The 14,383-nt window shown below is 37.1% G+C and overlaps 1 protein-coding gene across 4 annotated transcripts in view; it reads left to right on the forward strand.

The window, feature by feature from the left end:
- ANO3 (anoctamin 3) overlaps positions 1–14,383 on the forward strand; it is a 314,333-nt gene that overhangs the window by 135,807 nt on the left and 164,143 nt on the right. For all 4 annotated transcript variants that reach the window (XM_031942598.1, XM_031942600.1, XM_031942597.1 and 1 more), the window contains 2 exons: positions 3,870–4,028; positions 12,261–12,361. In XM_031942598.1, coding sequence (XP_031798458.1) covers positions 3,870–4,028; positions 12,261–12,361 — 260 coding nt within the window. The remainder of the gene's footprint in view (positions 1–3,869; positions 4,029–12,260; positions 12,362–14,383) is intronic.

Genomic DNA, 14,383 nt, shown 5'->3' on the forward strand with positions numbered 1-14,383 from the left:
ATAAGAATAATAATAGGAAGAAACAGCATTTATGTAGTACTTGAAGGTTTAGAAAATACTTCTGGATTTAGGGCAAGAGGATCTGCATTCAAATTCTGATACTGCCACTTGAAACTTTGGACACATCACTCAAATACTCTAAGACTGTTTGCTCAGCTGTGAATGGAAGGGGGTGGAGTAGATGTTCTCCTATGATACAATATATTAATGAGTACACTATTAACAACTTTTCAGTTATCTTCTAACATAGGAATTCTTTTTTTTTTCCTGAGAAAAGTGGAGTTAAGTGACTTGCCCTGGGTCACACAGCTAGGAAGTGTTAAATGTCTAAGACCAGATATGAACTCAGGTCCTCCTGATTTCAGGGCTGATACTCTACTGTGCCACCTAGCCACCCCTAACCTAGGATTTCTTAATCATTTTGTGTCATGTGTCTCCTTTGACATTTTGAAGAAGTCCAAAAATCTCTTCTCCAAGTCATGTTTTCAAATGAATGAAATAAAATACATAGAAATACAAAGGAAATTAGTTAACATGAAATAGTTATCCCTTTAAGAAACAAAAACGAATTCATCAGCAAACCTCAAAGTAAGAACCTCTCAGGTGGATATAGAAGAACGACTACCCTTTTTGATCCTCCTAATAACCTCTGGGAAGTCAGTGCTATCATTATCCTTATATTACAGTTGAGGAAACTGAGGCAGACAAGTTAAGTGGCTTGCCAAAGTCAAACAGTGTAACAGTCTTATCATTTCTGTGATTCTGTGTCTGATCACAGACACAGAGAATCCAATTCTTGTGGAATCCAATGATTCCTGAGAGTTTTCAAGTCCTATGTCTCAGAGAATCCAATGATTCCTGAGGATTTTCAAGTCCTATGTCTCAGAGAATCCAGTGATTCCTGAGGGTTTTGAAGTCCAACAATCTTTGATGTCCATGAGTCAAATGCCATAACTGCCACGCTCTTTCAATGGTGAGCACAATCAACAACAGAACCACCCGATATTTCTTGGGTCATCTCCTTTGTTTCAAGGGTCTGCTCTGTCTCTCTGTGATGGACAAGGCAAATATGGCTCATTGGCACCCATCTGATTCCTTCTCCACCTGTAGAGATATAAGCAAACCCTCTCCCCCAAGCAGTTAGCCTATCTGGTCCTTTCCATTCACCACTTTCTGGATCTCTCCACATCACCTGGCAATTATCTAAAGATAGTGGAGCTGCTCGAACTGGACACTGACCTTCCGGTGAGTTATAAAACCTGTCTGCCGGAGCCAGTGCATCTTTGTCAAAAATCAAGAAGTTAATAGTGTAAAGGCTTAGATTTAGAAGTTCTCTAGGGTTACCTGTGGCTCCCCCTTTCTTTTGTTTTTGGAGGAGCGTCTTAATATCACTGTTTCTCCTCTCCACTATTGCCTGTCCTTGAGGATTAAAAGGTATGCCCGTGGTGTGTAAAATCTTATACTTTGCACAAAGTGTCAAAATTTTTAAATATGAGCAGGACCATTGTCTGTTTTATTGCTTTGGCAATCCATAATGGCAAATGCTTGTGGGAAATTCAGTGACCCTCAGGCTGTCTCTTTTTTCTGTGGTTTGCAAAGTGAATCAAAAGTGTCTACCCAAAGCTTGGACAAAGATAAACGCCAAAGATTTATAATGGGTCATATCCATTTTGAAATTTCATTGGTCTCAAACCACAAGGGGGTTCTTCCCTGGAGGCAGTGTGGGCGTGGAAAGGAAGGCAAGCCATATAGGCTTTACTTGCTCCTACTTCCTCTCTTTTTTCAAATTGAAATGTAAAGCTCGAGCAGCCGATGGTATTTAGAATGAGATTCCTGGGCTTCTTGGAATAAAGGGGAGCCAACATAGTTAGAAGGCTAATTGCCTTTGAATTCCATCAAAAATGGGACCTGGAAGTCCACTATGAAAGTGGACATTAAATATAGATCTTACCTGGATCTTTCAATGGCTTTGACTCATGGACATCAAAAGTTGTTGAACTTCAAAACCCTCAGGAATTTGGATTCTCTGAGACATAGGACAAAACCCTCAGGAATCATTGGTTCTCTGAGGACATAGGACGAAAACCCTCAGGAATCATTGGATTCTCTGAGAAATGATAAGAATTTTACAGGACTTCAAAATCTGCTGGAATCATTGGATTCCCTAAAATAAAAGACTTTTTGCAGGACTTCAAAACCTCAGGGGTATCATTGACATGTGAAGCAATGGACAATAGATTGGTTTTGGTATCTCTTGGGCTGAAAAGGTGTATTGTGACTGTTGTTTACATACCCTCCTTCTGGACTTTTGATCCTTTCCAACACCATGTTGATTTATATTGTTTGCTATTCTGCAACTTGCACAATTCATGTTTTTTAACCCATCGAGCCTACGCTGTGGGAAGTCATCTAATAGCCTCTGCGTTATTGCTGTTCTTTAAATACCTCCCATGCTGATGGGTTTTGTGCATAATAAGACCCTTCAGCCCAGAAACCCCTCAACTCCCACTTCCCTTTTTGCTTTTCATCTCCCTTCCTGAAATCAGGAGGCTGTGTCCTCCTTTTTGGTGCTTTCCTCCTTCCCTGAAAGTCAGGGGGGTGGATCCTTCCTTGGGGATCTGACCTCCCTGAGGGTCAGGGTGGCATGACCACGTGTGTTCTAAAACAAAAGCGGGGAGATGTAATGGGCTGGGCTTAGTTGATGCACTGAGGTAAGCACGTGAGGCTAAATAAATTGGATATCTCTATTAATATACATACTTGGATAAAGAATGACCCCCGCCCACTCTCTGTGCAAGTCCTGATGTGTTGTATAGGAAATGACGATTTTGGTGGGTGGAGGCAGAGAGACAGGAAGAGAGGCTGGGAGAGATTGGCCTGGGTTCTATGCTCGTAGCTGCTGGTCGTGTGGCTGCTGATCTAGCTAGCTTCTTGACTCAGCTGCACACATTGCTATTGTCCATTCTCTTCCACCTCCAATCTTTCTTCACTGAGAATAAAGATTGACGATTTTCTCCTAACCTGAATTCCTGATTCTGGCTGATTTTAAAATACGTGGTCTTCACAAAACAGTTTAGTAAATGTCTGAGGCCAGATTTTAACAGATTTTTCTGATTCCAGATCCACTGTGCCAGCTAATTCTCTCAGATATTGTGCTAAACCCAAGAAAATTTTCCTGGTAATATGAATAATCTATAATAAAAATAAAATGTTTTATACTGGAGATTGGAGCTATATGAGTATCAAATATTGTTAAATATGAATTTTGCAATGAATTTAAAAAATACGAACCCAGAACTATTAACAAGCTGGTAAATAATAGAACATAAGTTTCTTTAAGATAGAGATAGTTTTGGTTTTGTGTCTATATTCCCAATGCCCTGCATAGTACCTCACATATGCCAGGTACTTAATAAAGACTTACCCAATTAACTGACAACTGAATACAATTTATTCAAAAACTAATATATTTTTACAAAACATGGGAAGAATGTTTCTTATTATTTATTAAATCAATGATTCTCAAAATATAGTCTTGGTTTCTTGAATTTGTATTCCCATCACAGGAAATATCTCGCACATTGTTAAGTCTTAATAAATACTTCAAAATCATTGTGAGTTTCAAATGTGTTAGTCTATATAAAATACTCAACAACTCTTAAAGGATGATATAAAATGTCAATTTCTTTTATCCTCACAGGTAGTTGTGCTCAGTAAGAATGTTTAATCTGGTCACTGAGAGAAAGCTTTGTCAATCAGGATTTGTGACAAAATAAGGAGCTGAAACTCATCAACTATGGTTGCCTCAGTTGTTTGTACTGATATAGACTGTTCATCAACCTGATTTTTTTGGGTTCCTGTCTTTGCAGAAGGAGAAGAAAGTTGCAGCACCCCCAAGCCTCTTTTTCAAAGATGGAAAAAAGCGCATTGATTACATCTTGGTATACAAAAAATCCAGTCTTCAGGTAGAAAAAAGAAGCACGTTTGAAAGAAATCTCAGAGAAGAAGGCTTGATGTTGGAAAGAGAGGTATGACTCATTCATTCCCTGTTAGAAATATGTTCAACTCATAAATGAATTCTTCTTATATATTATTTTAATAACAGATTTTATTTTTAAATAAGTTTTATCAATGATTTCTATTTTGTATCACTGATTTCTAGATTTATGTCATTAATATCTAGATTCCACTTCTGGAATTAATTTCATTGTTAAAAGAAAGAAAAATATCTAAAGAAACATAACCAAGAACTGAGATTGTTTCTGATAATATGAGCAACAATATGCCTGTATAGGTTCCCCAGCTCTCTGCCAAAAGAAAGGTCTTTAAACTCATTATCTTTTCTCTAAATCTGGCAACAATTTTTTCCTCACTTGCATGCAAGTTTCTTTTAGATTTGTTTTTCACTTACACTATTGAAGCCATTGTTTATATTTGTTCTTAAGACTCTGACTATTTAAGTCTGCATCAGTTCATACACATCTTCCTACTTTTCTGAACTCTTCATATTTACTATTTCTTATTGCAAAGTAATTATCTATCAACAACAACATTAACTCTTTGCTTTGTGTTAGGCATTATAACTAGGTATGAAGTAGCCTAAAGAGAAAATGAGAGTCCTAATTCCCAGGGAGCAGAATAGAAGGGGAGTTCCACAACCTATGCAAATGCCAAGTGGGAAACTGTCAGTTACAAGCAGATCTCAAGGTGGAGTTATTCTTAGATTATTATACAAAATATAAGATCAACTTAAGTTAGGAAAGGGATAGCTGATGGTCAGAAAAAGCTATGTGTAGATAGTCAAACTGAGCACAGCATAATCAAAGCTTTCAAATTGTGATACAAGAAGAAGAAGGCTTTTGAGAGTCCTTGAGACAGCAAGGAGATCATACCAGTTAGTACCTAAAATTAAATCAGGCAATTCACTAGCAAGTCTCATACTGAAGCTGAGACGCAAATATTTTGACCACATAATGAGAAGATGGAACATATGGGAAAAGACCAAGATATTGGAAATTATTGACGACAAAAGGATAGATAGTATCATGGAAACAGTGACAGTGAACTTGGATAGACTTTGAGAGATAGTGGAGGACAGAAGGGTCTGGTGATACATAGAGTCGGGAAGAGTCAGACACAATAAAATGACTGAACAACAAGATGAAAGAATGTCCAATGTGAATTTGGGAGGGGAGAAAGAAGAAGGGAAGGTTTCTAAGTTAGGAATTAGTATATTTTAAGGAAGGGGGATAACCAGTGCAAAGAAGAAGAGATAGAAGTTATACAAACCACTATCTATTTGGCTATTACCCAATTAAAATTTTAAAATAAAACCAATTTAATTAAGTTAAAAATGAAATATTTCCCATAAAAAATTTAGTTTTAAGATTCTGTTAGATGAGATGAGCCAAGATGGCCTTGTGAAGGAGAGAGCCATCCACACTCAGAGAGAGGACTGTGGAAATTGAGTGTGGATCACAGCATAGCATTTTCACTCTTCTTGTTGTTGTTTGCCTGCATATTGTTTTCTTTCTCATTTTTTTCCTTTTTGATCTAATTTTTCTTGTGCAGCAAAATAATTGTATGCATATATTGGATTTAACATATTTTATGTTTAACATATATTGGATTATTAGCCATCTGGGGGAGGGGGTGGGAGGAAGGGGAGGAAAAAATGGGAACACAAGGTTTTGCAAGGGTCAGTGTTGAAAATTGTTTTCACATGTTTTCAAAATAAAAAGCTTTAATAAAAACAAAAAGAAAAAAAGAAAGCTTCTGTTAATTTAAGGATATTTTTGTAAAATGATTGGCTGCATCTAACAAGTATATTTCATTTAGACTTCTCATCTGGGCGTTTGTATTTATGTAAAGGAGACATAGTTGTAGTCAGCTTGAAGTCAGGATGTTTGGGGCTCACATCCCATCCTCACCACATATTCCTTAGGTAATCGATTATAAACTGGAGGTAACTAAGACAATACACTGCAGAGAAGCTGCTGACTTATATTGGTAGAGGAGATTTCCTCACCTGGGAGTGCTCTTTGCTTGGTTGTTGTGGTTCGGTGGTTTCAGTCAAGTCTGACCCATTTGGGGTCTTCTTGAGAAAGTTACTGGAATGTTTTGCCATTTTCTTCTCCAATCCATTTACAGATGAGGAGGCAAACAGTTAAGTAACTTGCCTAGGGTTAAACAGGTAGTAAATGCCTGAGGCTGGATTTGAATTCAGGAATATGAGTCTTTCTGGCTCCAAATCTGTTACACTATATCCACTGCACCACCTAGATGCCTCTTCTCTATACTAGATGTTAGATGGATTGGACACATATATGTGTGTGTGTGTATACTATGCATACTAACAATACGCATTGTACACATACTATTATTATATGTGTGTTTATATGTGTTTCTATGTATGTGTGTACACATATAACATGCTAGCAATAGTGTACAATAGCATATATGCACATAAATATTAGTATATTATACTCGTGTATATACTGTTATATGTGTATGTGTAAATATTCTCCAGGAAAATACCATTGCACTTCAGAGCTGGAAAGCAGTGTCCTGAACATCAGAAAAGTAAAGGAGGAACTTAGCCATAGTTAAAGCGCTGTTGAATATTGGTATCCCTTTCCCTATTCCAACAACCCTAATTATTCCTCACAATACATACATGTTTTATTCATGACAAATCAGCAAGCATTTATTCAATAATTAATCTATTATCATCTCTTTGTTCCTGAGTTCAAGAAGATTGCAGTCTGTTTGAAAAGAAAAGATGCTCAAATATTCAGTTTATTTGGGGAAGCATGAATGAAGGACTTGTTCCTTGCCATATATAACATTAGAGGTACCTGCTAGCTGTTTATTATACACAACAAATCATCACCTTCCTACATGTTTCAGTGCCAGTTCTCTAGTTCTGTCTCTATGTCGGCCTTTTTCTGCCTCTATCTCTCTGTCTTTCTATTTGTCTCTGTCTTTGTTTCTCTCTCTCTCTCTCCTCCATCTCTGTCTCCCTCTGTGTCTCTGTCTCTCTCCCCCCGCTTTCTTTTTCTCTCTTTCCCCCTTCTCTCTCCTTCCCACACCTGAGCAGAATAGCCATTATTAGAATCCTGACATCCTTCCAGATCAAGCTTCTTGTCACTCTCCTTTCTCTTTAGAGCAGGAACTCTGGGCTTACTGTGTGATTTGTGCCAGCCGCCAAGCTTCTCAGGGCTTCTGGCTTAGCATCTGTGCAACATAAAGGCTCTACCTCTTGGGAATTTGGGTGGAATAATTTCATAAAGATATGAAGGATGAAGGCAGTGGGTGTCTCTGTTCATGTTTGAAAAGTGGGCCTCCACCAAATTGAGGAGTGCCAGATGCCAAGCTTTCTTTTCAGAGGCAAAGGTACTCAGTTTTCCTGCTGCTTGGAGCACAATTACTCCTCTCTTAAAAAGGAGAAATAAGAAAAGAGAGATTACGTGGAAGAAGCACAGAAGGAGACACATGTTACATCCCAGGGGGGGAATGTACAAAAGGAGAAACCTTCTAGTTTGCTTTGCACTCGGCATGACATTTCAATAGCTGATGGCAAAGTTGTTGTTGTGCAGGAATTCTGTTCTGAAGCACATTTTCAGAAACGTGTTAGTCTAAGAGTGAAGCAGGGGCGCCACAAAGGCTGTTTCCTGGAACTAGAGTTTCTGCCACTGAGTCCTATTTCCAAGCTCTTTTGCCTATAAACTCTTTAGCCTCTATCTTATCTCCTTTCTAGGAAGCCATTAAAGAATCAGAGATAGCTATAAAATGAGACCTGCTCCAGTAGCAAAAAGACTGGGTCTTCTATTTGCTTTTCTATCACTAACTAGCCTTCTGACTTTGCCCAAGTTATTTTGCTTCTCCTCTCCTAAAATCTGTTTTATAGCATGTGACAAGATTTTGCAAACTTTTTTTGTTAAAATTTGTTGATTTTTGTTGCTAAAGATAGGGGATAGAAACTGATCCTATGATTTCATTGATAAAGGAAACTTCAGGAAGAGGAAACTACCAGTGAAACTTCCTGGTAACCTATATTCTCAGAATGAGGCACAAAAAATTAAATGATTTGGCTAGGTTCATACAGCAAGTATGTGTCAGAAGAGGAACTGGGCCATCTCTCTGAGGCCGACTCTCTATCCATTATGCCTTGCTGCCTTTCCTAGTCCCTAGACATATAAAGGCAAAATGAAACTCCCCCCTGCCTCCAAGTACCTTATGCTCTCTATTCCTTGTTTTTAAAACAAAGTAGTTGAGCTACTTTATTTTTAAGGACTCTTTAAGTGAAAGGAAGGAAGGAGGGAAGGAAGGTGATAGATAAATGGAAGGTTTCATAGATAAGTAGATGAATGATAGAGAGAGATGGAGGAGTACACAGATAAATTGATTGATGGATAGAGATAGTTGGAGATAAATAGGTTGCTAGATAGAAGGGTACAAGTAGATAGATGGATGATAAAGATAAAAGGATGGATGGATAGATGGATGAATAAATAGATAAATGATAGAGATAACATCCTGTTAGTAGCAATAATTATTTTTTTAATAAAAATAATAACAGCTAGTGTTTATACAGTTTCTTTAAGAAGAGCTTTATATGAATGTATTTGACTCTGAGTTAAATACTTTACCATTTCACCTAGTTGCCTTTTTTTTAATTGTAAAATTGTTCTCTTTTCTTGAAAGGATTGTGTCACTTCTCTGATTATCCTTACTAATTATAAGGAAGGAGGATGCCTTTCACAGAACATGAGACTAGATTCACATCTCAGGAAATTCCTGTAAAGATCTCTCACACTAGGTTAAGTTTCCAGACTATTCCTACAATCTTCAGGCAGCTTTTGAACTCTCCAGTCTTTCCCCAGAAATATATACTTTTCCAGGAAACTCAACAGTAGCCCTTACTTTCCCAAAGTGGATTCCCATAATCTAGCATGTGATTGAAAGAGGCTTCTTATCTAACATGGATGCTCCCTTCTTCTTTATAACTCAGCGCTGTGAAAGTGGCAAGATTTTTTTTTAAGAAGTAAAAAACTTATGGAGCTTTTTTTTTTTTTTTTTTTTGGCAGAATACATTGAAAAAATGTCAGTGAAAGAGGAAGCAAAATGGCAGGGGGGAGAGGGAAATCTACTAGAGGTAATCTGGTCAGGGTGATGTGGCTGATGTAGATACCAGATGATGGTAGGCAACAAAAGTTGGGGTTCAATCATGTGAAGAATTCACAATGATCATTCTCTTCAGGAAAAAGTGGATTTATTTAAGGAAGAGGTTACAGATAAAATGAAGGAATAGACACCAGGAATGACAAATATGAAATAGAGTAGGAGACCATATGAAAGACAAGTTCCTCAGTGGAACTCACAATTACCCAGTAGAAAAAGAGCAGCATCCCAGGAGCCTAAAGTATGTCCTTCACTGGTAGGATAAATCTTGAAAGGGACTTAGCACCCTAAAAGAGTTAGCTATAACAAGGAGAAATAGGGTTGAGTGGGCGAGTTAGGGGAGATAATACATGGCCTGGGGGAGAGATAAGGGAATAGACACCAAAGGCATAAGGCCAGAGGCACACTGACCCAAAGGAGACCAGTGAGTATGGCATGGCCATAAATACATTTTATAGTGAAAATTTAACCTCAGGGACATGACTGGGATTTCTGACAGGATCTGGCAAATTGAGGCTGCCCAAGACATCTGCAGAGGGTGGGCCTCGGGGATTTGACATAGCTTGAATTTCTGACTGGAGTATCTCCCCAGAGGATGGGATCACCCAGGTAAAGAGATCTCTATCAGTGCCTTTTCCCTGCTTGCCTCAGGGATCAATTTTTTTTTAATTCTTCAGTTTCTTTCTGCCCAATACATCCACAATTCAGGATCTTATCAAGGAGATGGAGTCTCATCTAATTGTAGATTGGTCACCTTGAGACCTTATAGGAAATTTTTTTATCTATAACTGGAAAGGACCTAGAGGACATCATGTCCAAAGTGTCATTTTCCAGAAAAAGAAACTGAGGCAGAGCAAGGTTGGGTATTGCCCAACATCAACTAATATCTGAGGATATGCCTCAGGTTTTCCTGATTCCTAGGATAGCAAGTCAGTTAATCTCTTGTGCTTACATTTCTTCACTTTATAATGAAATATTGGAAATGCCTTCCCCAACCAACCCAAAATAATATAATGATGCCCAAAGTGAGATAATGGACATGATTTGAATTAGAGTAACTCTGTCAATATGTTGTTATTATTTCCAGAGGCCTGAAATTGGGCGATGATTTTTTTTTTTTGAAGTAGGGTGGTGGGGAAGAAAATTCAATCTGTTCTTAGAATATTCAGGGAAAAGGTGGGAGCCCTTGAAGAAAGACTGTTTCAAAAGATGAATCATTTATATTTTAGTATATTGGGATTTCAAATTTTAGAGAAATGAAGTTCAGTGTGAAATAATTCTTTTCCATGAAGTATACTCTGAGAGCTCAGATTTTTCCCCTGTTTTTTCCCTTCTATTCATAGGTAAGGACAGAGTTTTAGAATGTTAAAACTCTAACAAGGCCCTCTGAAAAAGTCTAGCCTAAAGGATAATTTTTATTCTAGGCCTTTAGTATACCTTTGAGGGCAGTGTTGTTCAGTTGTTTTAGTTTTGTCCCATTCTTTATGACCCTATTCAGAGTTTTCTTGGCAATGATATTGGCATTTCCTTCTCCAACTCATTTTACAGATGGATAAACTTAGGCCAACAAGGTTAAGTGACTGACCCAGGGTCACACTAGTTGTGTGACTAGTAAGTGTCTAGGGGCAGATTTGAACTCAAGAAGATGAGTCTTTCTGACTCCAAACCTGGTTTACATCATGGCCCACTCAGTTGCGCGAGAGGAATGGCAAACTACCAAATCTGATGGCCAATCCTTGCAATGTTATATATATCATCATTCTCCAAACCTGCTTCTAGAATTGAGAGTCCATGGAAGGTCTTTTGAATTTGGGATAGTTCATGATGATTAAGACAAAACAAAAGTTTTATGTTCTTCTGATTCCCCTAATTCCATTCTGTGATACTAAATACAAGTTTTTCCAGGTTTTGTTGAAAGCCATCTTTGTTTTTTTTAATTTCTCATACCACAAATGACATTCATCTACAATAATTTTTTGGTCATTCACCAATTTACAAGTATCCTCAGTGTTTCCTGTTCTTTGTCAATATAGAAAAGATATGCTGTAAATATTTTTTTATATATAGGATTCCTTCCTCTTTCTTTGATCTCGTTGGGATAATATAGGCCAATACCATACAAAGTATCATTATTGCAAAGTTCAATAACTTTGGAAATATAATTCCAAATTGCTTTGTAGAATGGCTGGGTCATTTCAATGAATCGCCCCTAGTCAAGCTACAAATTAAACTAAGGTTATTTAATGCCAAATATATCACTCTTTCCAAAAAGACTTTCTTACAGGATCTTCTCATAATGGCAACCTGCTTTGCACAAGAATAGATGAAGTTGCAGTGTCATCAAAATGTTTGAAGGACAGTCAAGTAAATAAAAACCATGCCCATGGCTGGACATCAGCTACTGACATGAACCATTTATTTAAGGAAGCAATTTAATGAATGTGCATGTAATTTTGTCTTGGATTAGTGCATTAATTGTGGAAATTTAGATGTCCTTTTTCTTTTCTCTCTTTAAAATGGAAATTAGTACATCCTTTGCTCTGCATTTCAAAGCATCATCTACTATTCTATTGAACTACTTGAACACTGGCAACCAAAAAATGTGTACCTTAGATCAGCCTTCAGAGATACTGAAGCCCTCAAAATAGAACTTCTGCTCTTTCATTAACCTTTCTTCTAACCATCTTTTCATAATTTCTATGATTTATTCCTCTAAGGATCCTTAAGAAGGCATGGTGTTAGGAGTTGGGACCATAGAAATTTATGGATGTTCCCAAAGCAGTTGATATATTTGATAATCTGTATGTGCTACCTCTTCAAATACTTGAAGACAGAGTTCATGTTCTTCAGAATTTTCTTATTTAGACTAGATATTCTTCTGGTTCTTTAATTGTTCCTGTTATGACACAATCTTGAAATCCCTTGCCATCCTAAGTACTCTCTGTTGGATGCTATCCATATTGTCAGATATAATCTCTTATTTTCTAAGAGATAAGGTTTCCCTAGGAAATAAGGTTGCATAGTGTAGAATCAGCTGCACATCTCATTTATGGTACCTGTCTTATTCTACTTTGCAGCAATCCATTACAAATAGTGATATCATGTTTGTCAAAATCCACTGTCCATGGGATACGCTGTGCAAATATGCAGAGAGGATGAATATCAGGATGCCCTTCAGGTATTGTAAAGTCTTTTTGTCCTTCTTAGATTGTATTAATATTAATTTTTATGAAGTTCTTGTTATTTTAGTTTTTCAATTAAAGCAAAAGAAAAACATGTCATTTCAAAGACTATATCTTTGAAATATCTCAGTGAGTATGTATAATTATTGAGTGCATACCCCTGGTCCCTGAGTTCCTAGAATTTCAATCTGTTGCAAATCTACAGATCTTTTTGTCCAACTGTTTCATTTTTTAGGTGAGAAAACTAGGAACCAGAGGTCATAGAACCTCAGATTCCAAAACTTATTGTTTGGTTGTTTTTCAGTTGTGTCCAACTCTTCATGCCATCATATGGGGTTTTCTTGGTAAAGATACTGGAATGATTTGCCATTTCCTTCGCTAGCTCATTTTGCAAATTAGAAAACTGAGGCAAATAGGTGACTTGACCAGGGTCATATAGCTTAGTGTCTGAGGCCAGATTTAAACTCACAAAAATGAGTCTTCCTGACTCTAGACCTGACTCTGACTATTCCACCTAACTGCCTGAAAGGAGACTTAGAGGTCATTTAATCAAATTTCATTTTATAAAGGAGTAGCATCAAGTATAGGTCTTTCAGCTCCAGATGCTTACTTCATATTCTGACTCATTTCATTCTGTCACATTTTTTCTCCTATTGTGACTAAGTACTTTTTATAAGCTCAGACAGACAGTAAATTGCTGGGCCACACCTGGACCAAGAGTCTAAAAATCCAATGATCTTTCTACACTACTATACAGTTTTCAAAAAAGAACCAGAGAATATATAACACAACCTTCACCATCCCATCCAACCACCACTGCATAATTGTTCAAGAGTCATAATCAAGTTGATTGAAGAATCAGGAAACCTGATAAACCGAGAGCTTTTTAATGAGCTTCATCACCAAAGATATTTGCAAAGATCTGAATGACACTACAAAGTGATTTGACTGGATATATTAACGTCAAGAAATGACTGGAATTAATTTTTATCATTTTCCTAGAGTAGGCTTGAGAATTCAAAGGGGTTCTTGGAAATGAGTTAGATGATAATTCTGTTTTTTCTGTGATTTTTTTTCCCCCATGTTAACATTTTTAAAGCAGTTAAAAAGAATTTTGAAGCAGTTGCTCAGGAATATAACTCTTGAAATAATTAAGCTTCTTTGCTTACTACCTTTAGCAAACTGAAAAACATTGTGACTCCACATCCCAAATTTCACCATTCATTATATCACTCACTTATGAGAAAATGATATAATGAATAAAGTGCCTGGCAAACTTTGAAGCTTAATACAAATGTTCATTGTAGTTATTGCTATCAAGAAAGGAAAAGCATTATGTTCTCTTGTTGAAATTTATCCTGGTTTATTTTGGACAGTTTCAGTTGATCAAATACAACAAATACTTATGAAGTATCCTAACATATATCCATCCCTTCACTAGGCACTGAGGAGGTAAGATGAAGTCTTTGTCCTAATACAGTGTTTAGTCTAGTATGGAGAAACGATGGATATGCACACAATAGTAATGTATTATATGACATCATCAATACAGTGGATGATTTAAAACAAAGGGATACTTGATATGGAGAAGAATTTTGTCAACCAGAAGAGAGTAGAAGGCGGAAATTTTATGAAGGAGATAACATGTGGATTTTACGTTTTTTAACAGGTTGGAATTCAACAGGCAAAAAAGGGGGATGGACAGATTTCCAGATATTGGGAATTTCTAGAGGCATTAGAGCACAACACATGCTTGTTGGATAGGTTTTTAATGTAGGCTTGAATCTCTGTCTTGGCCGAGAATTTAGCAAGGAGATCAGTGCAAGTCTCAAAGTAAGGCACATAATTATTTTTTCTGGGAGACTATAAAGTGAATATTCATTCAGAATAACTTGAGGTGGATGACCTCTGAACTACCTTCTACTTCTGAAATTCTATACCTTGACTATTATTGATTAGGCAGGGAATAGCACTGCTTGTGATTAAATCATTCCTATTAGCAAAAGTAAGAAGAAACT

The sequence above is a fragment of the Sarcophilus harrisii genome, chromosome 6 (genome assembly GCF_902635505.1).
Source record: "Sarcophilus harrisii chromosome 6, mSarHar1.11, whole genome shotgun sequence".
Lineage (NCBI taxonomy): Eukaryota > Metazoa > Chordata > Mammalia > Dasyuromorphia > Dasyuridae > Sarcophilus > Sarcophilus harrisii.